Source organism: Podarcis liolepis (assembly GCF_965112155.1).
Source record: "Podarcis liolepis genome assembly, chromosome: 17".
NCBI classification, from domain to species: domain Eukaryota; kingdom Metazoa; phylum Chordata; class Lepidosauria; order Squamata; family Lacertidae; genus Podarcis; species Podarcis liolepis.
In genome coordinates this window covers 2672292-2699887 of record NC_139571.1, presented here as the reverse complement: position 1 = coordinate 2699887, position 27596 = coordinate 2672292, and the positions used below count along the sequence as shown (strand labels likewise).

General features: G+C 44.1%; 1 protein-coding gene across 6 annotated transcripts; it reads right to left on the bottom strand.

Annotated features, from left to right (window-relative positions):
• Positions 1–124: 124 nt before the first annotated feature.
• LOC310696718 (forkhead box protein P3-like) lies at positions 125–27468 on the bottom strand. 6 transcript variants are annotated; one of them, XM_083482607.1, is made up of 11 exons: positions 27309–27468; positions 26532–26606; positions 22079–22250; positions 8494–8629; positions 7039–7147; positions 6828–6954; positions 6002–6068; positions 4705–4879; positions 3767–3843; positions 2214–2312; positions 125–528 (listed from the first exon to the last, which is right to left on the bottom strand). In XM_083482607.1, exons 4-11 carry the CDS (start codon positions 8611–8613, stop codon positions 274–276), a joined length of 1029 nt encoding a protein of 342 aa, XP_083338733.1. In that variant the 5' UTR covers positions 8614–8629; positions 22079–22250; positions 26532–26606; positions 27309–27468; the 3' UTR covers positions 125–273. The 6 variants fall into 6 exon arrangements, with proteins under 6 accessions (XP_083338733.1, XP_083338735.1, XP_083338734.1 ...); XM_083482609.1 differs by lacking the exon at positions 22079–22250; XM_083482608.1 differs by lacking the exon at positions 27309–27468 and having other exon boundaries at positions 26532–27296.
• Positions 27469–27596: the final 128 nt, after the last annotated feature.

The window sequence follows — 27596 nt, the reverse complement described above, 5'->3', positions numbered from 1 at the left end:
GCGTGTGGAGTAACGGGGGGGGGGGTTAGAGGGGAGGCTTGCATAGGCTGCCATTTCCCCCCTCTTCTGGATTTGATCTTTTTGCAATATTGCTTTCTTGTCTGGAAGCAGGCTCAGTTGTGGGTTGTGTGTGCATGCTGAGGAAAGCTGGTGGCTATAAGAAGCCAACTTGATTGGGGGGGGGCATGTGTGCACACACACACGCACACACACACATGCTGCCAGGCCGCCTGCAGGGGGAAGTCTGCACTGCGATCCTTCAGCTCATGGTCCCTAAGGAAACAAAAAGTGCGGAGAGGACTCCAGCCTGTGGTGGATGCGCCTTTCTGTTCTTGGCTGGCCCAATCTCTCTTGGGTTGCAGAAGACCCTGCTGCTTCTTGGCTGTCCAGATATGGGTGTGAATAAGTGGAGTAACGCTGGTTCCTTTTCTTCTGGTACTCAAACTCGTCCAGTGTCCACACGGCTCCTTTCACATTCTCCACACGCACAAAGCACTTGTGCAAGCTCAGGTTGTGTCGAATGGCATTCTGTGGGTTGAGAAAAGATGGGCATGGTGCCCTGGCCATTAGACCCGCCTTCTCCTTTACCCGGACTTAACTCTCGTCCCTCTGCCAAAGTCCCCCTCCCTCAGGTGCTCTTCAGCCCTCTTAGCAGGATCTTCAGCCCCTTAACCCTGCTCTATGGCGTTCTAGAACTAATAGTTTATAAAGTGCTTGCTATAGAAATGAATAGAAATGTATTCATCTGCAATAAACACTGTGATCCCAGGAATATACAGTAAAATAAACAAGCCATCTTACACTGCCTCAGTTTGCCCCAAATGCTAAGCTATGTAGGCTGTGGCTTAGTGGGTGCTTCCCAAACCTTTTCCTCCCATAGAGGGCTTGAGCATTGCTTAGGGTCTTAATTATTTATTTTCTGTTTTAACAATGGTAAGGCATTGTGTTTTTATTGCTTCTTTTATTAAGAACATTTTTATATGGTATTTATTGTAGTGGTGCAGCAATAAAACTGCTCGCACATTTGCAAAGCTAAGCAAGGTCCAGTATTGTTTATAATTGATGGGGGACCACATTTTAAGATTGCAGCAGGTTGGCGTATATGGCCCTTGGGGTCCCTTCCAACTCTAAAATTCTATGATTGTATGATTCTATGTATTGCAATTTACATTCTATGGAATTCAAACAGTATAAGAAATAAGAGAACCAATGAAATACAATTAAAAATCAGTATGACTATTTGATGGATAGGTGATCCATTTCCTGTCTTTAACAGCAAATCTGCAGACATGTCGTGGGCTACTTGAATGAAACTCAGTCCATGGGCCACACTTTGGGAACCCCTGGCTTAGTGTCAACATGCAAGTGTGCTGATGCACAGTAAGAAGACTGTAGCCACTTTTGTCCTCCTGCACTGCCAAGCCTTAGTTTGACGTGACATTCTGTGTGACTTCAGTCTTGTGGCTTGTCTTGTGCCAAACCAACCATGAGCAGTAAGCCAAGAACAAACCTTGTCTAAAGCACATGGTTTGTTTGAAGAGAGACAAACAATGAGCCTGGGTTTGCGTATAATGCTAAGTTAAACTAAGGCTTGGCTCCAAGTAGTGTTGCAGGAGCAAGAGAGGAGTGAAGAGGCTGCCATTTTATTACTTGCTCATTAACACAAAAGCCATAGCTTGGCTTAGCATTATGTGCAAACCAGGCTACTGAGTCATAGTTCCAGCTAACCAAGATCAGTCTACTTGAAGATTTCCTACTGAGGGTACTTAGGACTAAGCCATCAGCCTTCCCCATGGTTTCTTGGGCAGTACGGAATCAAATACCTTTATTATCTCTTGAGTGTTACAGGGTGGGGTGTGTTTCTGAGGCAAGGTTCTTAAACTCACCTCTTTCAGTCTGTTCATTATTATTATAATACTTATAAAGTGCTGTCCCACATTTTTCTCCATTCATTTCTGTCCTGGTTCCCTAGTCTGGAGAAATTGTGTTTCCAATTCTGCAAAGTGTACACATCAAAGTCCTTTTGATTTTTAAAAATTAATTTTTAAACTTGGGGGTTCTGATCTCACTCGCTCAGTAGTTGAGATTTCAATCTAAAAAGAGGGACATTTCATGCCTGCTCTGTCCATATCCTCCCGCCTGTTTTTTGCCTCTTCTGCTCTTTCAGATGAGGCTGCCCCTTGATTCTCAGTTTAAGAATGGGATCCCCTCACCTTCCAGGTGGTTACATTGTGCCTGAAGTAGCCAAAGTTGTTAAACCAGCGATAAATCTCACTCAGGCTGAGCTGCTTCTTAGGAGATTGTAAGATGGCCTGCAAGTAATAGGCAGGTATGGTTAACAGCCTGGTTTTGAGGCAAAGGTATCTCAGCGTCTTCTTGAAAAGCAACAAAAGGGCCTTCTGTGCTCCCAGTATTGTTGTGCTAAATTGGATGCATGTAGAAGGTGATGGGAGGGAGGGAGGTTCAGTGTGCCTTGCACAGGGCTCACCTGTGTACCCACAACTATGTCCCATGGTGGCTGCAAAAGGCCTCAGTAAATAACTCCTCAAAAATCCACAATGCAGAAAGGACTGTTTGTTCTTCCTGCTCAGTTCCTGGTTGCACTGTCTTCTGAACAAAGGAGAGGTGAAAAGAGCATCCCTCACTCTCTGAGCAAGTGACTGATGCAGATGCCCACACCCTTTTCTGCTCTTTTAGATGTGGCAGCCACTTTGTGTTATGCCAGATGTGCATTGCAGCCATGTGATGCATGCTCAAAATTCTAAAGATGCCCACTAGCCCAAGAAGGATGGCAACCCCTGCTTTTTGAGAGCCCATGCGAGCATTGTACAGTAAGTTATGGAGCCTGAATCAAAGGGTAGGCTGAAATGTTGTTTTCTTTGACAGCTGCCATGCACATCACTGGAAGTGGGCCCCAGTGGGTACTAGGCTCAACTCAACACTTGTATGTTGTTGGAGAGCTGTGCCCAAGCATTCTATGTGTGACATTTGCCTTTCATTGTACCTCTTAAAGCACTGATGCCTAAAATAGCTGCTTGAGGGGGGGGGAAGAAAAAAAATAGCTGCTTGAGTTGCTGACAGCTAGGTCTAGCCCTGCATAATCCCCCACTTGCCACTAATTACACTTCCATGTGAAGTATGTGATCAGATAAATGGGCTTTTTAAACCCCAAACCAAAACACCCTTTAGATGCCCTTCAGTCCTCACTGGCTTAGTAATCCAGATAGAACTTTTTCTATCAATGCAGATAGAGGTAACCTAAAGTCCTCCAGGGGTTGATGGACTGCAACTCTCACCAGCCTCAGATAGCATAGCCAGCAGGCAGGAATGATGGGAATTAAGCCTGTGACTCGTGTCAGTCTTGTGCCCACCAAGACCCATAGGTTCTTTTCACATGGGATGATCTGGATGGCCAGATTCCCCATCCCATTCTTTAACGGGTATGTTGCAACCACACAGTGAACTTTTCAGAAAGTTGTTGGCTACAGGAGACAGACACAAGTGGAAGGCAACTGAGTACAGAGAAGGAAGAGGTTTGTGGGCAAAGGATAGTGCTGCTGAAGCCAGGAAGTAGAGAAGGGAGGCAATAGCATATAGGGGCAACAAGAATGGTGCCTATTGCAAGGACATTCAATCATACTGTATCTGGAAAACAACATTCAAATTTTGGGGTTTTGATCTGGTAAAGATCTGCATAACATTTAAAAAATATAGTTGTATCCTATATGTATGGGATTTCGTATTTACCTTTTGCTAAATAACTTACCCAACGAATAAGGGCAGCGTACGTGAAAGGTGGGCGGTTGAGAGTGTGACGGTAATATTCTATGCTGGGGCTTCTCTCTGTAGACAGAAATGAGGCTGGAGGTGTTAGTAGGAGCAATTCTTTGCTGGAGATTTCTGGTTCCAAATCATCTTCTGCTTGAGACACTCTTTCCTAAATGGCAGACTTCAAACCTGTGTGAGATCCCTTAACTCTACAGCAGTCAAGACTGACTGTGGCGACTTGTGGGAAAGGGCACTCTGCTCGTGCTCAGGGACATTTATTTGTATCAAGCCTTCAGATGAAGTATCTAAATGGCAGGAGGCTCAGATTTTAGGATGCTTACTCACTTCTAACTGTCAAACTGAGGCAGCATGACAACAAGCCAGCCTCAAATCAGCTTCAAAATGGAACTGGTGCCATATTACCCCTATGTTGCTCTTGTCCTCTTGTTCAAGGAGGACCGTCCAGGACTGACTGTCCAGGACATCCATGAATCGAGCTTAGCATTGTCAAGGTCTCTATATGATGTTACCAGGGACTGATAATATGGGCATGCCCTTTAATAGGAATACACATTACTAGTCCACAGAGCGCTCCAAGAACCCCAAGCAGAGGTGAGATGGTATGCTAACTGACTCACCTGAATGGCTAAGAGTAAAACATGGTGTGAAATTCAGTGCATGGACTCTGATGTTTCCACGGTGTGTGGCTAGAATTACTCCTGAACTGTTCCCATTTCCTTTCTCAGAAACTGGCATTGTTTTCAATCACTGCAACCCTGTTGTGGCTCCGACAACCCTCCCCACACCCTAAACAGACAACAGAATTTTATATTTCATGCCCACTCCTGAAACCTAATGGCTGGAATGTGCCATCCGTTTCTAGAGCTTAGTGAAGGGGATGGAACCTGGCCTCCATTCTCCACCAACACTTCTCACCTGAACAGAGGTGGGCTCCATGGCTGTTAGAGTGGCATTCCAAACCCTCGAACTCATTCCTTGGCCCTTCAGACTGGCATGAAATGATTGGCACTGGTGCATCTGGATGCTGTGAAAGGAAGGCAGGTGCCAACTCTGCCCGCATGACTAACAGTTTCTGCTTCTCTTGTGCCAGCTAGATCATGGAGGAAGGTGGAGAAAAAAGCACAATCAGTTTCTAGATGCACCACGCATGCCTCTTCCAGCTTAGTCATATCCCTTAACCTAGGTTATCAATCAGATGTAAGTTCCTCTGAACGAGGGACAGAGTGCAAAGGGTCTTGAAAATCTTTTCATTGTTTTTTAAAGAGTAAGTTTTGCCTTTGTTGTTGTTTCAGAAAGCAGCAGTGGCCATGCCTGCTGAAAGCTCTCTGATTCAGCAAACTGAGCTTTTGCCTCCTCAGAAGATTTCATTGTTCTCTCCCCAACCTGCGGTTGTCTCCTATTCACTTGCCATTTCTTTTTTAAAAAAAGAATCTTGCTTTCCTCTTGCTCTTTTTTCACCTAAATGCAATCTCCACACACCAGCTCTGGAAAAACTCATGGCTTTGGGAAAATAATGCTAACTAGTGGGACCCACAGCAAAATAGTGGGGTGCTCCTGTTCAGGTTCCCAGCCATTCCATTCTATTCCACTCCCCTCTCTCTTCACCTCACCATACCTACTGAGCATGTGCTCAGCCCAAACTGGGTCATTTGAGAGGTTCCTCCACAAGATGTTAAGATTTGCTATATGTACTTCCCAAATCTTGCTCCCTCTTGTGTGTGAGTGTTGCCATTTTGGCTACATAAGATGCTATACAGTGGTGCCTCGCAAGACGAAATTAATTCGTTCCGCGAGTTTTGTCGTCTTGCGAAGCACGGTGTCGGAAAAGTTTTGGAAAAGCTTCAAAAATCACCAAAGTCTTTAAAAACCTCAAAAAAGGCTACCACACCGCGTTCTATGAGTTGCTCCTCGAAGTCAAGTCGCAACTGTATTAACGGTGTTAAGAAAAAGGAAACAAACTTGCAAGACGTTTCCGTCTTGCGAAGCAAGCCCATAGGGAAATTCATCTTGCGAAGCAATTCAAAAAACCAAAAACCCTTTCGTCTAGCGAGTTTTTTGTCTTGCGAGGCATTCATCTTCCGAGGTACCACTGTACTTGGAGGACCGTACGCCTAGCAAGCGCTCTGTTCTGCAGGCTTCCCTCACAGTGACAGTGACTGTGGCAGCGTCCACCCCCCTCCCTCATCCCACCACCTGCCAACTTTGTCCATACCTGCAGAGCTAATTTGTTCACCAATTCTTCTTGCACCAGCCACTCTCTGCGCATTCTGCACATGACTCTGCAAGAGAAATCAAGTCCGAGACATTCAGCCACTAGGTTCAACTGTTTTGCTTTCTCCCAGGACAATGCCAAGGACCTGCTCACAATCTCAGGCCCATCCTACAAAAATCCTGGTTTTGTGTTTTGTTGTGTTGGGGTAACAGGAAAGCATATCAGAAGGAAGCAGGCCTCTCAAACATAACTGTCCTTTATTGCTATGTAACAAGAATGGAAAATGAAACTAACTGGAGCTTTGCAGAATGCAAACTACAGGAGTTCAACAGGTCCAAAAAGTACTACATCGAAGCAGAACGCCCCTTGGCCTACCCAAGACCCCTCTCCGCTTAGCAAACAAAATATTTTAACCAAGCTAGAGGTGCCTGTTTGCAGTGTGGTCTCTGTGTTTTGCTGATGGGACTCTGATTTGGCAGCTGCTATGGGCAGAGGGGGTTCTCTTACTTCCATCACTTAGTGGCTCTAGCAACTCCACAGGAGGTGTGGCAGGAGCATCCACTTTTGCCCACGGCCCTGAGATTAGGAGTCTCATGCTCTACCAACTGAGCTATCCTGTTTTATTTCAGTGTATTATAAAAATATATGTTGTAATGGGTATGATTTTTTTGTATACATTTGAATAAATATATTTAATAAAGCAAACTGCAATGGGAGGTATAGACCTGTTTACCTTCTTAAAAAATTAGGGCATCTAGTAGGGGTGCTTTTGGTACCAGAAACTTGTGGTTTCGAAAGAGGTATTCAGGGCAGTCGGACAGCTCACCTTTCCTCATGGCTGTGAAAGCAAGGGGTGTTGTCCATAGGGGTTCCTTTCGCAGGGGACCTCTCTCTGGGTTGGAGTGCAGGGGGGGCTGGGAACTGAACCCAGTCCCATTTCTCAGTGATGTTCCCTGAAACAAAGGCAGACAAGAATAGGTAGGGAAGCTGCTATATTCCCACTCACAAATGCCATCCTTTCCCCTGCCTCTACTTACTGTGGGGTGGGGCAGGGCCTGAACTTGCTGAATGGGCTCCCTGGGGTAGTAACGACCCAGAAGGGGGCAGGACGACAAGGGGCAGTTCACTGCCATCTGTGTGAGTGACCTAAGGAAAAGAAGAGAGTCAAATGAAATCCAGGAATCTCAGATGTGAATCCTCCTGGAGTCTTTAAGATAGGGATAACCCAAGACTTCCATGAATCTTAGTGCTCATCCACATTTCTGCTTGTCCTGGGTTGGAGTGGTTTTTCCACTTGTCCTGTGCTTTCTAGGCACAGATCCAAGCAGTTTTGCATTTGTCCAGCAGCTTTCCTCTAGAAAACATGCTCTTTACCACAAAATCTTTCCGCAGGGCCTGCAAGGCAGAGCTGTTCTACTGGGCCTTTGGTCTGGGCCCTGTCTGACCCCCTTATTTCTTTCTATGGGACCCCGTGTGTAAGCGGCCTCCTTGGTTCTTTCTATTGGCCCATATGGGACCAGCATGGGTGGCCGGGCCTGGTGAACATTTAATTCCTTACACCTACAGTTATGATTTGTGGGTTCCCACTTAATTTTATTTTGATTTTAAATGTGATTTTGAATTGTATTTTAAATCTAATCGCTTGATTTTGTGTTTTTAATGTATTATATATTTGGTGTTAGCCACCCTGAGCCCAGTCTCGGCCGGGGTATAAATAAAATTTACTATTATTATTAGAATCAAAACAAACAGCAAAAGCAACACGAAGCCCTCCGGAGCACAACGGGAGTTCCTGCTGCGCTCCGGAGGCTTCGGGTTCCTTTCGCTGAAACCAGGAGAGTCTTCCTGGCTTCAGTGAAAGGAACCCGAAGCCTAGAGAGCGAGAGGGGTCGGTGCGCACCGACCCCTCTCGCTCTCCAGGCTTCAGCAACGCGAAGCCTCCAGAGCGCAGCAGGAGCGCTCCCACTGCGCTTCGGAGGCTTTGTGTTGCTATTGCTGAAGCCACGGAGCCTGCATTTGCTCCATAAGACACACACACATTTCCCCTTAATTTTTGGAGGGGGAAAAGTGTCTTATAGAGCGAAAAATACAGTAAATATGTGTGAACAGTGGTTTTTTTCTGGGGAGACACAGGGGTATGCATACCCCTAAACATTTTGTGAGGCTAAGTTTGGTCTCATTGAGGGGCAGTATTTCAATATGAGTAGAAAAATGACAGTACCCCTAAACACTTTGTTAGAAAAAAAAACAATGTGTGTGAATATACCAGATTTCTTAAAGGCACTTGTTTCTGCTGTGCCTCCTCTTTCCAAGGAAGTACAAACCCTGGTTAAGTGCCAAACCCTTGGAATCTCTTGCTGCTGCTTGGCAGAGACTGAAGTGGCCTAGAGCAGTATATTTACCAAAATCCCAACAGGTACACCTTGGCAACTGTCTGATCAGGACAACCCCTGGCGCTTGCTAGGAGTGGGGTTGACTCCCCACCGACTTACTTCTTGCTTGCGTGGTGCAGCACAAGTCAACACTGTTGGCCGGATCTGGGCACCTCTTCTTGGACTGGGCTGTGGTAGAGGACGGGGAGGTGGAGTGGAGGATGGCTTGGAGCCAGGCATCAGGAATGAGGAACGCCTGCAATAACATTTCATGAAATTTATTTTCTCATTAAAGGTATTGTTATGAGTTTGTGGAGTTCTTGGACTCCCTTCAAATTCCTGGGTGTCACACACTGGATTTAGCATGTTAAAATACAAGCCAGGAGCCAGCCTGGTAATAGCCCACTAAATATGAGTTACCGTATTTTTTGCACCATAACACTCACTTTTTTCCTCCTAGAAAGTAAGGGGAAATGTCTGTGCGTGTTATGGAGCGAATGTCTACAGATGGCGGGGGGGGGGGATCTGCTGCAGTCGTGAGCAGAGGATCCATGGTTCCCCTTCCTTCCCTCCTCCGTGGCTCACTTTGAAACAGCAAAGCGGGAGAAGAGCTGCTGAGTGAGGAGGAGAGAGGGACAGAGAGCCTGCTTCTTTAAAGGAGCAAAGCGGGAGAGGAGAGGAGCCGCTTACACAAGTGTAAGCGGCTCCTGTCCGGTTGGTTTCTTTAAAGCAAGCAGGCTCTCTGCCCCTCTCTCCTCCCGCTACATAGCAGCAAAGTTTTTCAGCTCGCTAAGCCAGGGATGAGCGGGGAGGAGGGAGAAAAGCAGAGCCTGCTTGCTTTAAAGGAGCAAAGCAGGAGAGGAAAGGAGCCTTCTCCCCCTCTTCTTCATTATTAGCAGCATCCTTCTCCACCCATCCCATGCGTGTTCCTTGTCCCTTGAGTGCTTTTCCTTCCCTCCCCACTTAAAACTTGGTTACAAAGCACGGATCCACATGGATCCTCAGTATTTTTGCACTGGGTCACCCCAAATTCACCATCAGATCACATAGCATGTCCATGGCTACATCTTGCACCAAAAAAAATAATGCACCCACTGTTGCCTGGGGCCGCAGTGGTGCAAAAATGTGGTTACAAAGCATGGATCCACATGGATCCTCAGGATTTTTGCATTGGGCTACTTCAAACTCACTGTCAGATCACATGTCTGTGGCCACAGCATGAACCACAAAAATCATACATCCTCTGTTTCGTTTAGAATTTTTTTTCTTGTTTTCCTCCTCTAAAAACTACATGCGTGTTATGGTCGGGTGCGTGTTATAGAGCGAAAAATACGGTAATAGTGGGGCAAAGTGGGTGGCGCTGTGCCAGAGGGCAAATGGGAGGGGCCTCTCTCTCCACTCATAATTAGTTAGAAGGACAAAAGCCTTTCAAGTGGAGTTTTAGAGTTGGAAGGAGAGCAGTTGTTTTAAGGATTACAGCTGGGGATGATGTGGGTAAGGAGGAAATCTGAGTGCAGTCTTAAACACAGCAAGCTGAGCATTCTTGATTTCTTTTTGCATCCAGCAGCAATGGGAGAAACAGGATTCTCTTGGAGTGTAATGTTTTGAACCCCTGCATCGTAGGCAGGGTGGGCAGTGTGAAAAGTCCATATAGGGCTTGCACACCATTGTTCTGGGCCCCTCCTGCCTCCTGCGTGTGATAGTGAGCACCCTGTTGCAACAGATCAATAAAGATCAGGCTTACTAGCTGCCTTTTTTCTCAATATTCTCTGGTTGGCCTGTTACTTTCTCCTTCCAATAGGGGACCTACTTAAGGACTCTATACTGGCTCTTGGATATCCCATAAGGGAAAAGGAGCAGTATTTTCTTATAACAAGACCTTAAAATTCTTCTAACATTACTGTATGGTTTTATGGTTTTATATTGTTATAAACCACTGTGATATATTTTTATGATACAGTAGCATATAAATATGAATGAAATAAATAAATTACAAAACCTCCAAACTAGACTGTGATTGCAGAGAGTTTATAAACAGAATAGTATAGTACTCAGTGGGTAAAGTTTATTCACAAAGAACTGCTGGGGGGGGGGGAGATTATTGTTGTAACTAACAATGCATAAACAGAAAGATCTGCCTAGATCATGGGTAGGCAAACTAAGGCCTGGGGTCCGGATCCAGCCCAATCACCTTCTAAATCCGGCCCACGAACGGCATGTTTTTACATGAGTAGAATGTGTGCTTTTATTTAAAATGCATCTCTGGGTTATTTGTGGGGCATAGGAATTCGTTCTCCCCCCCTTTCCCCCCAAAAATATAGTCCGGCCCCCCACAAGGTCTGAGGGACAGTGGACCGCCCCCCTGCTGAAAAAGTTTGCTGACTCCTGGCCTAGATCATAACTGAAATCTCGGTGGTGCCTCCCCATTCAAGAGAAATATATAGAATAAAACCTGGACAGCTACTTTTTAAATTTTTATTTTGATAAAAGGTACTTCAGGCCAGAGTGATTTGAAACTCTGTGTGTGTGTGTGTGTGTGTGTGTGTGAGAGAGAGAGAGAGAGAGAGAGAGAGAGAGAGAGAGAGAGAGAATGAATGAACACAGGTCCCTTCTCTGAGGAATTTCTAATCTACACTACAGCCCTGTGAATGGAGAAGCAAGGGTAGCAACTGGGGAGGAGTGGTTGAGACTTGGGACACACACAGGATAAATCCAAGGGAAAGTAATAGGCTAAGTTTTTCAACCAGGAATGAGGAAATGGTTTTTTTGAGGAGGGATCCAAAGAATGGGAGAGATTTTATATCTTCACCAAGGACATAAATATGGTTGTGTTTATTACATAGTTGACTTAAGAAGAGTACCGTATTTTTCGCTCCATAAGACACACCAGACCATAAGACACACCTAGTTTTTGGAGGAGGAAAATAAGAAAAAAAAAATCTGAATCTCAGAAGCCAGAACAGCAAGAGGGATCGCTGCACAGCGATCACTCTAGCTGTTCTGGCTTCTGTGATAGCTGCGCAGCCTGCATTCGCTCCATAAGACGCACACACATTTCCCCTTACTTTTTTTAGGAGGGAAAAAGTGAGTCTTATAGAGCAAAAAATACGGTACATTCTAATATGGAAGGCAACGCTTCTGTGAATGTTGCTAAAGCAGGATAGAAAATGGGAGACAGAACTACAGCTCTAGAGACATCTCAGATGTCTCTACACGTCATCTCAGATGTAAGTCTCCCTGAGTTCCAGTGGCGTAGCGTGGGGGGTGCCAGGGGTGCCGGCCGCACCGGGCGCAACATCTGGGGGGGGCGCGCTCGCTGCCTCCGGAGTCGCCGAAGAGCCTCGGGCGCAGGCTGTAGCGGAGCCGCATGTCTCACGGAACCGCCGAGCTGTGCGCGCGTCCGGGCTGAAGGCACCCGGCAGGCAGCGGCTCTCAGCGCTCGCCGCGGAGGACGCGCCAGGCAGCCCCTCTTCACAGCCCCGCCTCCGCCAGTGCTGCTGCAGCTGCTGGGCAGTTGCATTTTCCTCGCCTCTCTGCCCCCCTCCTCCTCCGGGCAAGCGGCGTCGTTTGGGCGGCAGCGCCAGCGGCAACTCGCGGGTTAGGGGGGGCGCAAATTACTTGCCTTGCCCCGGGTTAGGGGGCGCAAATTACTTGCGTTGCCCCGGGTGCTGAGAACTCACGCTACGCCGCTGCTGAGTTCAGTGGGGTTTACTCCCAGGATTGCAGCTATGTTTAGTATTCTGGGCAAATTTTAAATTCAAATTGCAGCAAAACCAAAGGAAATGTTCCAGCATATTTAAATGTCATTTGTAGAAGCAGTTTGGCAGGTAAACATATTTGCTAAGAGTTGAATCTCTTCTGAGTTCAACAGGACTTACTTCTCAGACATAGATTTCAAATAGTAGCTTTTGTTCTCAGGACAGATAAGATTGCCCACATAGGCTTTTGCACAGGTGCATGGGTCTAGATTGCTACCCAGCCTGGCACAATAAGTGATATTATGTCTTATGGTTGCCTTTTAGCTAAGACTGATGGAAGACATGAGCCTTTAAATCCGTTAAACCAAGAGCCAATGCAGGAACCTAGTCCTGCCATCTCTCTCCATTATATCTGCAGCGTGGCACACCTGGATGTTTGCAGGTGAGGGAAGGGGGACAACAGTGCTGCAAAGGGAATGGTCATGAGGAACAGCAGCAGCTGTCTTGTCTCCTGCTGCATCAGGAGGTTTAAATGATTGTATATAGTGTCTGTGGTGCAAGAGGACAACTTTTGCCCATATGCTATATGACTTGGTCCCTGGTTCATACAGCAGCCAGCAGCCAATGTCCAGAGTCTGCTGTGCCACAATAGAGAAAGGAGACACCAGTCGCCTGTTAGAGCAAGGGATGACAGACTTCAGGCAGGCTTTTTTATGAGAGTACCAAACAGCCAGTGCAAAAAGCACACACTTAAAAATTCTGAGCCAAGGAGATTATTTTCAGTGTATAAAAGTATGCATGGCATGGAGAGAATGGCTGGAGAAGTTTTTCTCCCTCTCTCATAACACTAGGATTCATCCAGAGTTGAATGTTGGAGGATTCAGGACAAATGAAAGAGGTCCACCTTCCATAGTTTGGAACTCATTCCCACAGTGATGGCCACCAACTAGATGGCTTTAAAAGAGGATTAGACAAATTCAGGGAGGGTAAGCCTATCAGTGGCTACTAGCCACGGTTTTGCTTCACCTCTACTCTTGGAGGCATCATCATCATCATTATTCTCAATACTGGTTGCTGTAAACTGCAAGAAAGTGCTGTTAACTCAGGTTCAGCTTGCAGGTTTCCCATAGGCCTCTGGTTGGTCACTGTAAGACCTGGATGCCGCACTAGGTGATCCACTGGCCTGATTCCTCAGGGTTCTTAGCTTCTGCATGGAAATCCACTCCTGATTACTCCACTGAGAGTCAGAGATGTGTGTCGAACTACACAGTCACCCAGAAATTTACCTGTAGATCTCAATCTGTTTTATGCCCATGCCATCTAAACCCAACCCCCCCCCCTAAATAAGTAACGGACAGCGAGCATGGCAGGGAAATGAAAAGATCAGTGCTGCAGATTGTCAGTGCTGCAAAAACTTGCCCTACTCAGGAAACACATAGTAAGTAAAATAGGCATATGCACATGCTTTTAAACACCCCTGCACATACACCTGAGAAGACTTCTTCAGCCAGGTGTATTGCCAGGGAAACAGCCAGTAGATGGTGCTCCTGTTTTTCAATTTAGCTTCTATTTCCATATATAGTCACTGAGATAAGGAACGCAGCTACAGGCATGGGAAAGAAAGGAGTGGCGCTGCTCTGAGCCAGCTCATACTTTGACTTCAAAGGATGGGAAAGGGATTCCAACATGAACACCTGCTGCAGAAACAGTGGGAAGCTGCTCCAGGACACTATATAAGGCCCCAACTCCATCAGTTCAATGAGCTCTTGATATGAACCATTCCAGAGGGTGAGGATAAGGCTCTTGAGCCTAAGTTAGAACTGCCTGCCTGCCTGAAGCACCAGAGATCTCCAAGGGCGGGGGGAGATGTGAAGCTGAAACTATTCTGTGACTATATCTGTTATTATTTCTCTCGCCAAAAATCTTTGCTTATTGCCTATACTAATGGCATTATATTTTATATTAGTTATTATTGGCTTTATAGTTTTTGTTAGTTATTATTTTATTCTATATTGTTAATTTGCCTCTCTGCTAATGTCCTTTAATTATCTTTGTTTTGTATATTAGCACCTGTTTCTATGGTTATTATTATAATTGTTAATAAAGGTTGCTTAAGTGTACGTATGTTGCCCTCCATTTGCTGAGATCCAAAGAACCTGCTGCTTGGTGGTTACTACGGCCGGGTGGCCACTAGGCGGCAGCACACTGGATTTCCCAGACTCCCACACGCACACACAGTTGCTTAAATGTCTTTATGTATGCGTATTTTGCTTCTATATCTTCCACATTTGGTGCACTGGCAACAAGCAGTGCTGACTAAAGAGAGTAGTGGGCATAAGAAACTGTTCTGTATCACTAGCTGACATAACATCTTCCCACTGGGCCATAGTTTGCTTGCAAAAGGACTAGCACCTTTGTTCTGCCAAAATGCAACAGAAGCCTGGGAGACGTCAAGCAGTAGCGTAGTTAGCCAGGGGTAGGTGGGTGGGCTTAGAGTGGCACAGGGGTCTGTAGGGTGGCATGGTGGCTGCTGTGCATCTGGGGGTGGGATTCCAGGCAGCAGGGGAGCTTGAGGGCAGCATGACGGTAGCCGGGTATATTGGGCGCTGCCTGAAATTGGCTGCCCTAAGAAAAGCTCAACAACTTTGGTCCACCCCAAGTGCTGGCGCGGGTTGCTATGAATTGATATTTTATCTAAAATGAAATGATTTGGGGGGAAAGGAGACCTGTCAAGTAAACAAACACCTAAGTATAATAGAATAGGTTTCTGAAGACGCTGAGGAAAAGTGCATCCTTTTGAAAAGATGTTTTGTCCAATGCTGGTCTTACAGAAGGGAGACCCACTGAAGACAATAGACATAACTAATGTTAGTCCATTTAGCTCAGTGGGTCTTCTCTGAAGAGACGATTATGGGAAATGTTTAATGCCTTTCTTGGCCATAACATGGGGCTCCATTTTTTTAAGAAAACAAAACATATAAAACATCAAAACACAACAATACTATAGAGCACAATTTAAAAAATCAAAAGATCATTGGCAGTTAAAATTTTTCAACACAGAATATGAAATTAAATGCCTGCCAGCAGCACTTTAAATTTTTGCCAGCACAGTTAATTACTTTAGCTATATATTTTACTTTATATACTTTAGTATATATTTTTATTTATTTAATCAAAAGCATATAATTCAATAACATACAAGCAATAAGGAAATAAAGGAGGAATGCAATTTAGTTAAAATTAAACGTGCATACACACACAAATATACAAATCTGGGTAATTGCATCACAATCCCTTGGAAAAATAACACTGATATTGGAAGGTAGTATCATGCTCTTTTAAAATATTTGTTTTACTTGTAAGTATCAGGGTGTTGTCCTTGGGGTCTTAATGATATTCTCACTTGAAGCTGAAGAGTTACTAAGAAATCCATTTCACTGGAGGCGTTTGAACATTGTTGCCACTGTTTAAATGACAGAATTGTCTGCCATATAACTGAAAACAAATTTTTTTTGATTGTCCTCTACTGTACCTTAATTTTGGAGTTGGTTTTTCAGCAAAAGCTATGGACAAGATTTGACTGTACCATAAATTTAACCCTATTAGACTAAGGGCATTTTAAGTTTGAGACTCGTTTAGCAAGAAACCACTCAGAAATTGACACAGGAATCTACTTTGATACGGCAAACTGCGGAGGAAGCCAGGGAGAAAGCCGTTGCTGCTGAATGTCAAGTAATACAACTGGAGAGAAAGAGAGTCCCAGCCCTAGAGGCAATTTGATGAACATAAGTTGACGCTTGCTATGACTGAACTTAAAGAAAAACAGACGAATCTGAGGATTAGAGTTCACCTTTGGTGGACATGCCCAAGGATTAAGACACTCTGGGAGATGATCTATAATGAAATGAAAAAGGTATTTAAATATACCCTTTTGAAGAAACCAGAGGCCTTTCTCCTGGGCATGGTCGGCCAATTGGTGCCAAAGAAGGATAGAACTTTTTTTACGTATGCAACAGCAGCAGCACGAGTACTCATCATGAAGTACTGGAAGACACAAGATTTACCCAGCCAGGAAGAATGGCAGATGAAGTTGATGGACTATATGGAACTGGCAGAAATGACTGGCAGAAATCCGAGACCAGGAAGTAGAGTCGGTGGAAGAAGACTGGAAAAATTTTAAAGACTATTTATAGAAATATTGTAAAATTAATGAATGTTAGAAGAATGTTGGAATGAAGTTATATGGCTTTAGTAGAAATGTTATAAGGAATTAAGTATAAATAGATTAATTGATTATTAAAGGAAAAAATAAGGTTAGAATGTGTTAAGATAATTATAGGATGGGAAACAGAGGAAGATGGAAAGGAATTGCTGAAACAATTAATAGAAGTGGAATACAAAAAGGGAGGTGTGAGGAGGTCGTTGAAATAAGTGAATGAAAAATAAGATATTGAAATTGTTTGAGGTGTTTTAAATTGTTTTTGTTTTGTTTTGTCAGATTAATTTGTTAGTGTTACGTAGTGTTTGTGTATTGTATTGTTCTTTTCTTTTTTATTGTTCTTTTTTTGTGTAGTGTTTAAATTGTTGAAAAAGTAATAAATATTATTTTTTAAAAAAAGAGAGAGACTGGTTTAGCAGACATGGCTTGCCTCTCCAAGAATCCTAGGAGCTACAGGTCTGTGGAAGTGCTGTGAAGTCATAGTGTGAGATCTCTGTATCCCTTCATGGGGCTACTGGAGTCGCTTGGGTCACACGCATGGCGGACAGAAGGGTACAAAACCAGCCTACTACATTTAGGCACTGTAGAGATGAACTGGATGAGGAATTTGGATGAGGCATTGGTTTGTCCAGCTCCAATCCGGAAGTGCTATTGACAGGCGGCATTTACATATCATGCTTCCTAAGGACTACAAAATAAGAATAGTATTATAGGGCTTAGGGACTGGTTTGGATGATGCCCATGGCCCCCCAACCAAGCCAGTGGTTTTGTTGCTACAAAATGAAGGCCTGTTCAAGAAATAACTGAACTGGTCTACCCAGTTTCTTTGTTAGGTTAATGGTCTAGCTGACTCAGGTAAGCACTCCTAACTGCACAACTAAAAAGGTTGCCATGCTACCATAGAGACAACTAGGTTCATGATGTTCTCCAGGAGGGGAGTAGGCATTTTCCTCACCCTGTCACCTGACCAGCCACAACATCATCTTGTACGAAGGAGAACAATAGCCAGAGCCAATGTATGAGAGAGTTTGGCTGAAGCTGTAGGACCTCTGGAAATGGAAACCTAATAGGAAAACAAGATCTGTTGGAGTGTCAATGCCGCGAGCCTTCCACCCTGTGCTCAGATTGTAGATACCGTATGTGTAGTTTCTGTTGAGCTTCATTCAAAGAAAACCGAACCTCAGGTGGGCACTGGAACCCCTAAAGTCTATCTCACTGCTGCTCAGAGATTGCGGCACACACAACACTAGTATATCCATGAGTTATCTGTGGAATATATTATTATTATTATTATTATTATTATTATTATTATTATTATTATTTACTACAACATTTATAGTGCTCATCAACAGAGTCCTCTAGCTGGTATGCCGGTGTAAAAAGCGCCCCCCATCAAGATTCCCCCCCCCCGCTTCAGCCTTCCTCTAACCGCTAGACGCCACACCCTTCCCTCAACCTGTTTTGATGTCATCTTACTTGTTATCAGTAAGCTTTGCCTATGTTCATTTCCTAGAAAGGGGGAGAAAATGCTACCCCGCAATGGGTTTCAAATTGCTGACACCTGTTCCCAGCGTATGTGCGTCATATGGTATTGGTGCCAAATGCTGAGTTCTTTCCTATACGTCAAACCGAGCATCTAACCGCTTCCGTGAGGTTAAAAATTCCCTTCACATGGTAGCTTTAGTGGACTGAGGGTTGGAAATACAATGGCCCACTAAAAAAAAATCCAGCTTGAGCATACAATGTGCACTCAGGCCCAACTAACACAGAGTTAAAGCATTTGAACCTTCTTTAACCATCTGTTTTAAGAATTCTTAAGTTACAGAATAGTAAAAGGGTAGGTCTTCCTCACTTTCCAAAAACATAGGTCCCATCTGCCATATTATGCCACTTTAAACAGTCATAGCTTCCCCCAAAAAATCCTGGGAATGAGCTTGTTAAGGATGCTAAGCAATGTTAGGAGACCCCTAGTGCCCTCGCAGAACTACAATTCCCAGAATAGCAATCAAGCCCTCTTCTCAGGGAATCATAGGTACGTGAGGGAAATAGGCACACATTAATGGCTATGACTATAATCAACGAGTGCCAGTTATTCCATGTCCATTGAGATTTTATTCCAATGTAAGTTGTTTCAGAGTCTCAAACATGCCTCCTTGTGTCTCCTTATGGATGCATTTTTGTTTATGTGGGATATCAGCAAGGAGATAAGCACAGTAAACCAACTGGCTTCTAATGTGTGATGGTTAATTCAGTTATCGAAACTGCAAACCAAATTTATCTAAATTATCAGCCATTCTGAACTTCTATGTTAGTGGCAAGAAATTGCATTTAATGAAGGCCAAAAACAGATGCTGAAGTCTAACAGGGACCTTCAAAAAAATGCTAGTTCACCCCCCCCCCCATGTCAGCCAGGCACCAGTCATGCCCTTCCCCAGTGGGCTATTCCACCCCACGCCAGATTTCCATTTGGGTTTTCCAAATTAGTCAACCATCAGTGTGCACTGAGTATGCTCAGTTCTTATTGTGTTGTCTTTGGGGGGTGGTTGTCCCTTGTTTGTTCTTTATTTTTGCAGTTATATCCCACTGCTCAAGGTGGCACACTTACTTCTCCCCATTTTACCCAGACAACCATGTTGGGTAGGTTAGGCTGAGAGTCAGTGACTGGCCCAAAGTCATCCAATGGGCTTCCTGGCACAGTGGGAATTTGAACCCTGGTCTCACAGGTCATAGTCTATCTCTAATCAACACTCCAAACCAGCTCTTTTTTAAAAAAAGGTTGTTATAGTTCTATAAACCTTGGTTTCCCACCAAACCTGCTGAGTGCAGATACCTTCCTATATTTCCTCATTGGCCCCATTTCGGCTACAGTCATGTTGGCAGTCACCATCTGAATTTACTATTATTATATCATATGGGATGGTTGATCTAGAAGACTCCTAAAGAGTTTGCTGTGAGACGCTATGCAGTCCCCCTCAATTCAGAGACAGAAGATATAATGGGAGAGGTGTAGGATCTCTCTCTATAGGCGATGAACACAGGATCCATCCCCATCCACCCCCCGGCACACAATAACCCCTCTAGTCTACAATTAAAACCATCCAATTGTTCTATTGACTTTTGCTGGGAATTCTTGTCTGGAAGAGATGGGCCATGATCTATTAATTGCCCATTGCTGCCTCATACGTATTATTTTCCTTCTTGAGGTCAGAACTTAACCAATGTTATATATAAAACTGTGTATATTATACACTGTATAACAAAACTTCACTGAAAGCTTATATTTTCGGCAAAGTCATTTCAGTAGGAGGAGATTTGTGGAGGAGAAACAGCAATGGGGAGTGCTTCACCCTCTGCCCCCACACCTGTCACTTTTCTGTTGGAACTCACCACCCACCCATCCACATCCACAAGCAAGGAAGCACCTGGAACTCTTTTAAGGTAAGTGTTTGGTGGAATGAATTGTGGGGGAAAGTAGAGGGTTGGGCAAGAATTAAACACAATCTTCTCCACTCCAACAGAGTTTGCTCTAATAGAAGTGGCCATTCATTTTTATTGGACATTGTTGCATGTACCGCATAGTGTAGTTCTACCCTCATGCCTCTTGGTATGAGAGTAGAACTGAGGTATTCAGGATCCTTGCCCTCTCTGCTTGAATGCTCTAGCTATCCCATATTGACTTTCCAGCTGGAGGTGGGGACAATACAAGTACATGTACAAGTACATGTCTAAATAGACCTTGAACTGGTCCAACAGCCTTCCTGGTTGAGACTAATAGAAGCTATAATCCAAAATATCTGAAGGGTGTCAAGTAGGGGAGCATTGCTCTAGGGCAATTTGTGATATATAATAAATAGGATGCATATAATACGTGGATCAATTAACCTACTGAGTGCAATATGTTACTGCAAAGAACCAAGAGAAATTACTGAGATATTCCAAGATTTTCAACAGGAACTGTTACATCACATCTCAAATTGTAGCTAATTTATATTAAATCACCCAGAGCTGCAATATCAGAAAGTGAATTCCCTCCTTTTTTTCTTGCCTTCTCTTCCTTCATGTCTAAATCCAATAGTAAATTAAAAATGTATATATCATGCTACCTTTGATCTGCCTTTCAAGTTGCAATGAGGCAAGACAATTAAAAGTCTCAACAAATTGAAAAAGGTGACGGAGAGACTAAAATCAAATTAATAATACCATTTTAGGAGACCATAATTAATATTCCATATGGGATGTTGTATGTCACAACATTTTGTCAAGCATTTTAACTCAAATTTAGTGGAGGAATAAATACATTTAGAAATACCTAAAGGTAGAGAGATACCCTTTAGACCAGGGGTCAGCAACCTTTTTCAGCCGTGGACCAGTCCACCATCCCTCAGACCATGTGGGGGCCGGACTATATTTTTTTAGGGGGGAAATGAACGAATTCCTATGCCCCACAAATAACCCAGAGATGCATTTTAAATAAAAGCACACATTCTACTCATATAAAAAACCAGGCAGGCCCCACAAATAACCTAGAGATGCATTTTAAATAAAAGGAGACATTCTGCTCACGTAAAAACACGCTGATTCCTGGATCGTCCATGGGCCAAACTGAGAATGCGATTGGGCCGCATCCGGCCCACGGGGCTTAGGTTGCCTACCCCTGCTTTAGACTCCTAAAAAGGTTGTATAACTCAATGATTAAGCCAAAGTAAACTGCCCCAATCAAGCAAATGTGAATTGGCTTTAGTAAGCTCTATGTTTGGGTTTTCACCATGCAAAATATTTCCAAGTGGCTTCAATAGAGAGGGATGTTCTACGCACACCTCCTTTTGTACATATGGAAATGCCCATCACTGCCATCTGTGGAGAAGCTTGTTCAAAAGTACACAATAACAGTCTTGCTAGTTGATTTCATTTATCATTATTGTTTGCAGCGCTGAGCAACTGAATGCCTCTACAAAGCTTTTTCTTTTGTTTGTCCCCAGCATCTGATACCTGCTGGATGATACGGTCATCATCAACATGGCTTGTAGCCACTGATAGCCTTATCATCCATGAATTTGTCTAATCCCCCTTTAAAGTAATCCAAGTTGGGGACCATCGCCACACATTGTAGTAGGAAATTCTCTAACTTAACTATGTGTGATGTGAAGAAGTACTTCCTTTCGTCTATTGTTTCTCCTGCTATTCACCACGAACTCCTAGCTCCAAAATACCATATTCGTTAGTATTTCAAAACTAACAAAGCTGGGTGAGTTACATTTCTCCCACCCCAATAGACATTGCAAGCCTATGCACCAGTGTTAGCAGGTACACAAGATAAATGAGAACATAAACAGGTTCATTTGGATGGGGTGCCACTGAAAAAAAATACGGTGTGTAAATTCTATACCCTGGAGAAGTGAAGTTACTATTCTCAAGTCCAGTGGTTTATAGTAAAAGTAACTTGAGCCAAGTGATGCACCTCAATAGAAAACAATGTCATCACTTCAAGTTCTGTGACAGGTGACCTTCAGGTCTAACAGAATATAGTCTGTTCAGCCACTCCGTTGCTAGAAGGACAAATAACAGAATTTGGCCTTGCTCATTTTCAAGCCAGAGAGTGACTGCTGCAAGTCAGAGGTCGGATTCTATCTCACCGGCTTATAGTCTAATAATTCTAGACTGACCCAAATTGAACTATAATCAACGATTTTATTCATCCCATTTTATGGGTATCTCCCCCGTCCTAATGCAAAGAATGGTTTTATCAAATCCTTCAAGCTCAAATATTCTGAAAAGCAAATCAACTTACCGCCTGGGGCTTTTCCGATCAGATGAGGTCAGCAGATGGATAAATAGTGAAGAATCCTCAAAAACAAGCCAGTATTTATATCACGAGGAAGCCACAGGCAGGCCTTGTCACAGCCCAATTTCTCTATGTACTCTGCTTATCACCAAGGGTTGAGGTACTTTTTCTCCTCTGACTATATGGAAATTATGAAAAATTCGATCTTTTTGTCTGTGTCAACCTACCCTTTTGCTCAAGAACAACATTTTTTTCTTTCCTCATTTGAGAAATCAAATGCAACAGAACTGTCTCTGACTTTAGCTTAACCACACAGACACAGAAATGTAGGTATATGGGTTATGCAAGTTTGTGTGTCACACAAAATTATACAAATACACAGGAGAAATCACACTAGACCATTTAGAGGAAATATAACTATAAAAAGGACAATTGATTGTGTAACATTTCTAATAACACTGACCCACAGAACTTTTACGAACGAGTGCCACATTTCTCACTGCCAGAACATCCTTCAACCACCATCATGCACTGGTGAAGCTTCTCCTCTGTGCTTATTTACCCTGATTTGAAATCCAAGGGAGCATTTGCTTTCAGTTCAGTATATGGTAGAATATTTTTAATCATGTATTACTTATAATGTGGTATCAACGCTTCAAAATTCACCTCAGCTGCCTGCCTCTTGACCTGCCAAACTGTGAACTGCATGATACTTTAGTGTGCACATGTGTATATGAGCAGGTTTGTGCACTAGTGAAGTGATGCAACCCCCCCCCCACCTCCTCACTCCCAGGAATGGCATTCAACTAAGTTTTACTCAGTGAAGAGCCACTGAAATTAATGGACCTAACTTAGGCATGTTCATTAATTTTAATGACTCTAAGTAAAACATACTTGAATACTATCCCAGATATTTAATTTCTAGAGACTTGGGGAAAGTGGCTGAAACCTGATATTTTAATTATTTTGGCAGCACACATAATTTGTTAAAAAGTATTCACTGATAAGCAAAATAGGAATAGTGATTTACTATATTTTCTGGAAGCATCTGTCTCTGATAAATAGGACAAAGTTCCATGAGTGGTACAGTTAAGCAATTTTAGATTCAGGACTTAATGGTTTTATGAGTGAGGACTCTAACTGGTATTTCAACTTCTGCATAACCAGCACCTTAGGTTTGAAAGCCATGCTGAACCTCATGCTCCTGAGGGGCGGGGGCAAGGCACTGCAACTCCTGTTCTGACAGCACCACTGACAACAGCATCAAACCACCAAGGCAGGGGGAAATAAAATCCAATTACTAATGTACTTATTTAAATAGTTTGTCTGCAAGGTGACCATATACATGGTACTTAACCAAAGAAGAAGGAAGGTATCCCCATCAAAAGGAGAAAGATTCCAATTTAGAAATAATTGATATACGGTAATTTAATTCTTAATCAGAAATATAATATACCCCACTGTAGCTGTCCAGGTGCTAATTGCTGATAGGCCTCGACTTCCCTTTCCATAGTTATTTATCTTAAAATTGCTCCTTGACCAGACAGCTCTTTTGATAGAGGACCTCTTCAAACAGGACTGTTGTCTTTTAAGGAAGACACATAGCCACCCTACTCCTTTCTCCCCTTATGCTGGATTGTCTTGAACATTAAATCCATCAAAAGTCCCTTCACATGTAATCCCAAAATATTTCAGGTATTGTTGATTGCAGAGCCAGCTCTACTATTAGGCAAAGTGAGGTGGTTGCCTCTGGCATATAATTCTGGGTGTGTCAAGAAAGGTCAGCAGATGGTTGTTTTGTAATGTATTATTCTTTTATATTTACTCCCAAGGAGAGGTTGTTGTGGGATGTTCTGTTTTGGGTGCCAAATAATTTGACCAGTTGTGGGTACTAATATGCACCTTGACTTTGGGGAGAGAGGCACCATGTGCTGCTCTGCCTCAGGCAGCAAAATGTCTTGAGCCTGCCCTAGTTGACAGATTTGGCAACTACAGAGTAAAACAGGATGGTCCAACACCTCCCACATGCAGCCCTCAAGGCCTTTTTAGGTGGCCCTTACTAAGTACCAACAAAGTGTCGCTAGCGGCAACTGCCATTCTCTTCCATTTTATCTCTATGTTCCTACTCCAAATCTAAGTGAAAGGGATAACACTGGCTATGTGGCAGTGGTGCCATGGAGGAAACCCTGTTTCTCAATTGGTTTGTGCCAGGGTGGCAACCAACGGCCACCATATGGGCAAAGGAAAACTGATTGTCTAAGGAAAGTGTTCAGTCTGAGCCCCAGGGGCGAACTCCCAGCAAGAGCACAAAGACGCAAATTCACACTTGTGAGGGAAGCTTTGGCACTTTTCTTTGTTTCCCCCCCTCTCACCGGTGTCAGGCGCCATGGCAATGCTGGCAGTGATAGAGCCGAGTCCTGCATATGTTTGGCGCGCAGCACAAAACTGCCACCTGTTGACAGCCACAGTATGAAGGGGGGGCGGGGCGGGGAGTAAAGGACATTTGCCTTGGTGACTATCATCAGCCCTGCAGGAAACTCATCAAGGAGAAAGAACTACAATTCCCAGTGTGTCTTGTAGCTAAGTTAAGGTGTTAAGGTACCTCTGGAATATTTTAGGATTGGTCCTTGGAGGAGGAACACAGTGCTGCCATTGCAGACTTGTATGTGTACTCTATTTTTTCATTATTTGTTTAATTTGTTATTTATTAATTGCAATCATACCCCACCTTTCCTCCAAGGAGCTCAAGCTAGTGTACATCCTTGTTTAATTCCCCACAACCTTGTTAGGCCGAAACTAGAAGCCTTCTAAATTATTATTATTATTATTATTAGTAGTAGTAGAAGTAGTAGTAGTAGTATTCTCTGTCTTTTTATCCTGACAGGGACTCAATGTCTATGTTGACAGTGGCATAGCTGGGGTTGCTGGTGCCTGGGGGAGGGCAAGTGTTGTACACTGCCCCCACCCCAGTGGACTGGGCAGCCCGTGTGGAGGTTGAACGGAACAGTTGCCTAACACAAAAAATTATTTGCAGCCTCAAAAAGGGTTAATTAAAAAGCTTAGCACACTTATTAACAACACTAGCCCAATATACTTTATGCATTGGCCAGTCTTTTAAAGACCCCACAAAACTTAGAATCATAGAATTGTGGAGTTGGAAGAGACCCATAGGGTCATCTAGTCCACCCCCTGCTATGCTGGAATTCTCAACATGAAGTCCCCCATCCAATTTGAAACCATACCAGACCCTGCTTAGCTTTACAAATGTGTTGGCAATTTTATTTCACAATAATAATAATAATAATAATAATAATAATAATAATATCTTTATTGTCATTGCCCCCTTCGGGGACAACGAAATTACTTGACTGCTCCAAAAAAACACTAATTAAACAATACAGTATAATACAGCAAGGGAGATTAGATGACTTTCAAAGTCCGGGCTTCCCATTCAGGGCCGAGATCGCTCTGGAGAAGAAGCTGTTCTTAAGGCGGCTCGTTCTTGTCTTCATCGTCCTGTATCTCCGTACCGACGGCAAGAGCTCGAAGAGACAGTGACCAGGATGCGATGGATCTTTTACTATGTCCAGTGCCTTCCTATGGCACCTTGTGGCATAAATCTGCTCTAAGGTGGAGAGTGGGCAGCCAACAATGCTCTCTGCTGCCTTAACAACCCTGCACAACCCCATCCTGTCCTGGGTAGTACAGCTTCCGTACCACACACATAAGCCATAAGTGAGCATGCTCTCAATGGCACAGTGATAGAAGGCAAGCAGCAGTTTCTGCGGAAGATGGTTTTTCCTTAGTATTCTCAAAAAGTACAGTCTCTGCTGCGCCTTCTTCACAAGCCCCCTTGTGTTGACACTCCAGGACAGATCCTCTTGTAATTCAATGCCCAAAAATCTGAACGTTGTTACCCTCTCCACACAGACCCCATCAATCAGAAGTGGCTGGACGTTGCTCTTCTGTCTCCTGAAGTCCACCACAAGCTCCTTTGTCTTCCTTGTATTTATGAGCAAGTTGTTAGCTCTGCACTACTCTGTCAGCCGCTCCACCTCATCTCTATAATCCGTTTCACCCTCCCTTTCATGGATGAGCCCAATCACGGTTGTGTCATCTGCAGAGTCAGAGTGGTATAGTGGCTAGAGCAGGGGTAGGCAAACTAAGGCCCGGGGCCGGATCCAGCCCAATCGCCTTCTAAATCAAGCCCACGGATGGTCAGGGAATCAGCGTGTTTTTACATGAGTAGAAAGTGTGCTTTTATTTAAAATGCATCTCTGGGTTATTTGTGAGGCATAGGAATTCGTTCATTTTTCTTTTCAAAATTTAGTTGCCCCCCCCCCCAAGATCTGAGGGACAATAGACCGGCTTCCTGCTGAAAAAGTTTGCTGGCCCCTGGGCTAGAGTTTTGGACACTTCCCCCCCCCCCCCGGTCACTGGGTGACCTTGGACCACTCACCATCTCTCAGCCTAACCTCCTTCACAGGCTTGTTGTGAGGATAAAATGGGGAGAACCATGTGCACCACCTTGAACCTATTTGGAGAAAACGTGGCATAAAAATGTAATCAATAATAATAATTTTAAAGTTACTAGGAAGTCCCAATTCACACAGGAACATACACACACTGCTGGAAGGAAGGTTATGATTTCTGAAATGCTATACAGTGGTACCTCGGTTACATACACTTCAGGTTACAGACTCCACTAACCCAGAAATAGTACCTTGGGTTAAGAACTTTGCTTTGGGATGAGAACAGAAATTGTGCTCTGGTGGCGCAGCGGGTGGCCCCATTAGCTAAAGTGGTGCTTCAGGTTAAGAACAGTTTCAGGCTAAGAACGGACCTCCGGAACAAATTAAGTACTTAAGCCGAGGTACCACTGTACTGGGATTTGAAACCAGTCACATGTTCCAAAGTCAGGACAATCCCAAAGAGTTCCACTTGAAAGCTCCAGTTCTGGCAAGTTATACAAAGCAGAAGGCCTGTGTTACTGTTTGTTTCCTTTAATTTCCTGTAAGAATCCCAATTTACCAATGAGGAGATACTGTAGTAGCTTTCAGCTCCTGATGAAAGATCTGGGATAATTTGTGTGGTGTGTCTATGTTTTTTTTTTGGGGGGGGGAGAACTCTTTAAAAACTTGCACAACAAAATATAGCACAAAAATAAATAGCCCTCAGCCACTACCCTTCAAACAGGTTTAGCTACAATCATGACTCCCCCCCCCAAAAAAACCACCTCGGTTCGTTTTCGGGCTTCCTCCCAGGTAAACAGGGAGGAGATTGCAGCCCCGCTTGTTTTAAAATAAAGGGCTTGCGGCCCTGCGGCGCATCTTCACTTCCAGAGGGAAAACTCCGCGGCCCTCGAGGGAGGCCTGGGGGGCGCAGGGAGGACCGAGCGAGGGGGGCGAAGCTTCCCTCCCCGTCTCCGGGGGCCTGAAGCTCAGCCTCTCCCTCCGGGGGGGGCCTTGGAGCCGCCCCACCCGCCCCCAAAACACCGCCAACAGCCTCATGGCAGGCAGAAATG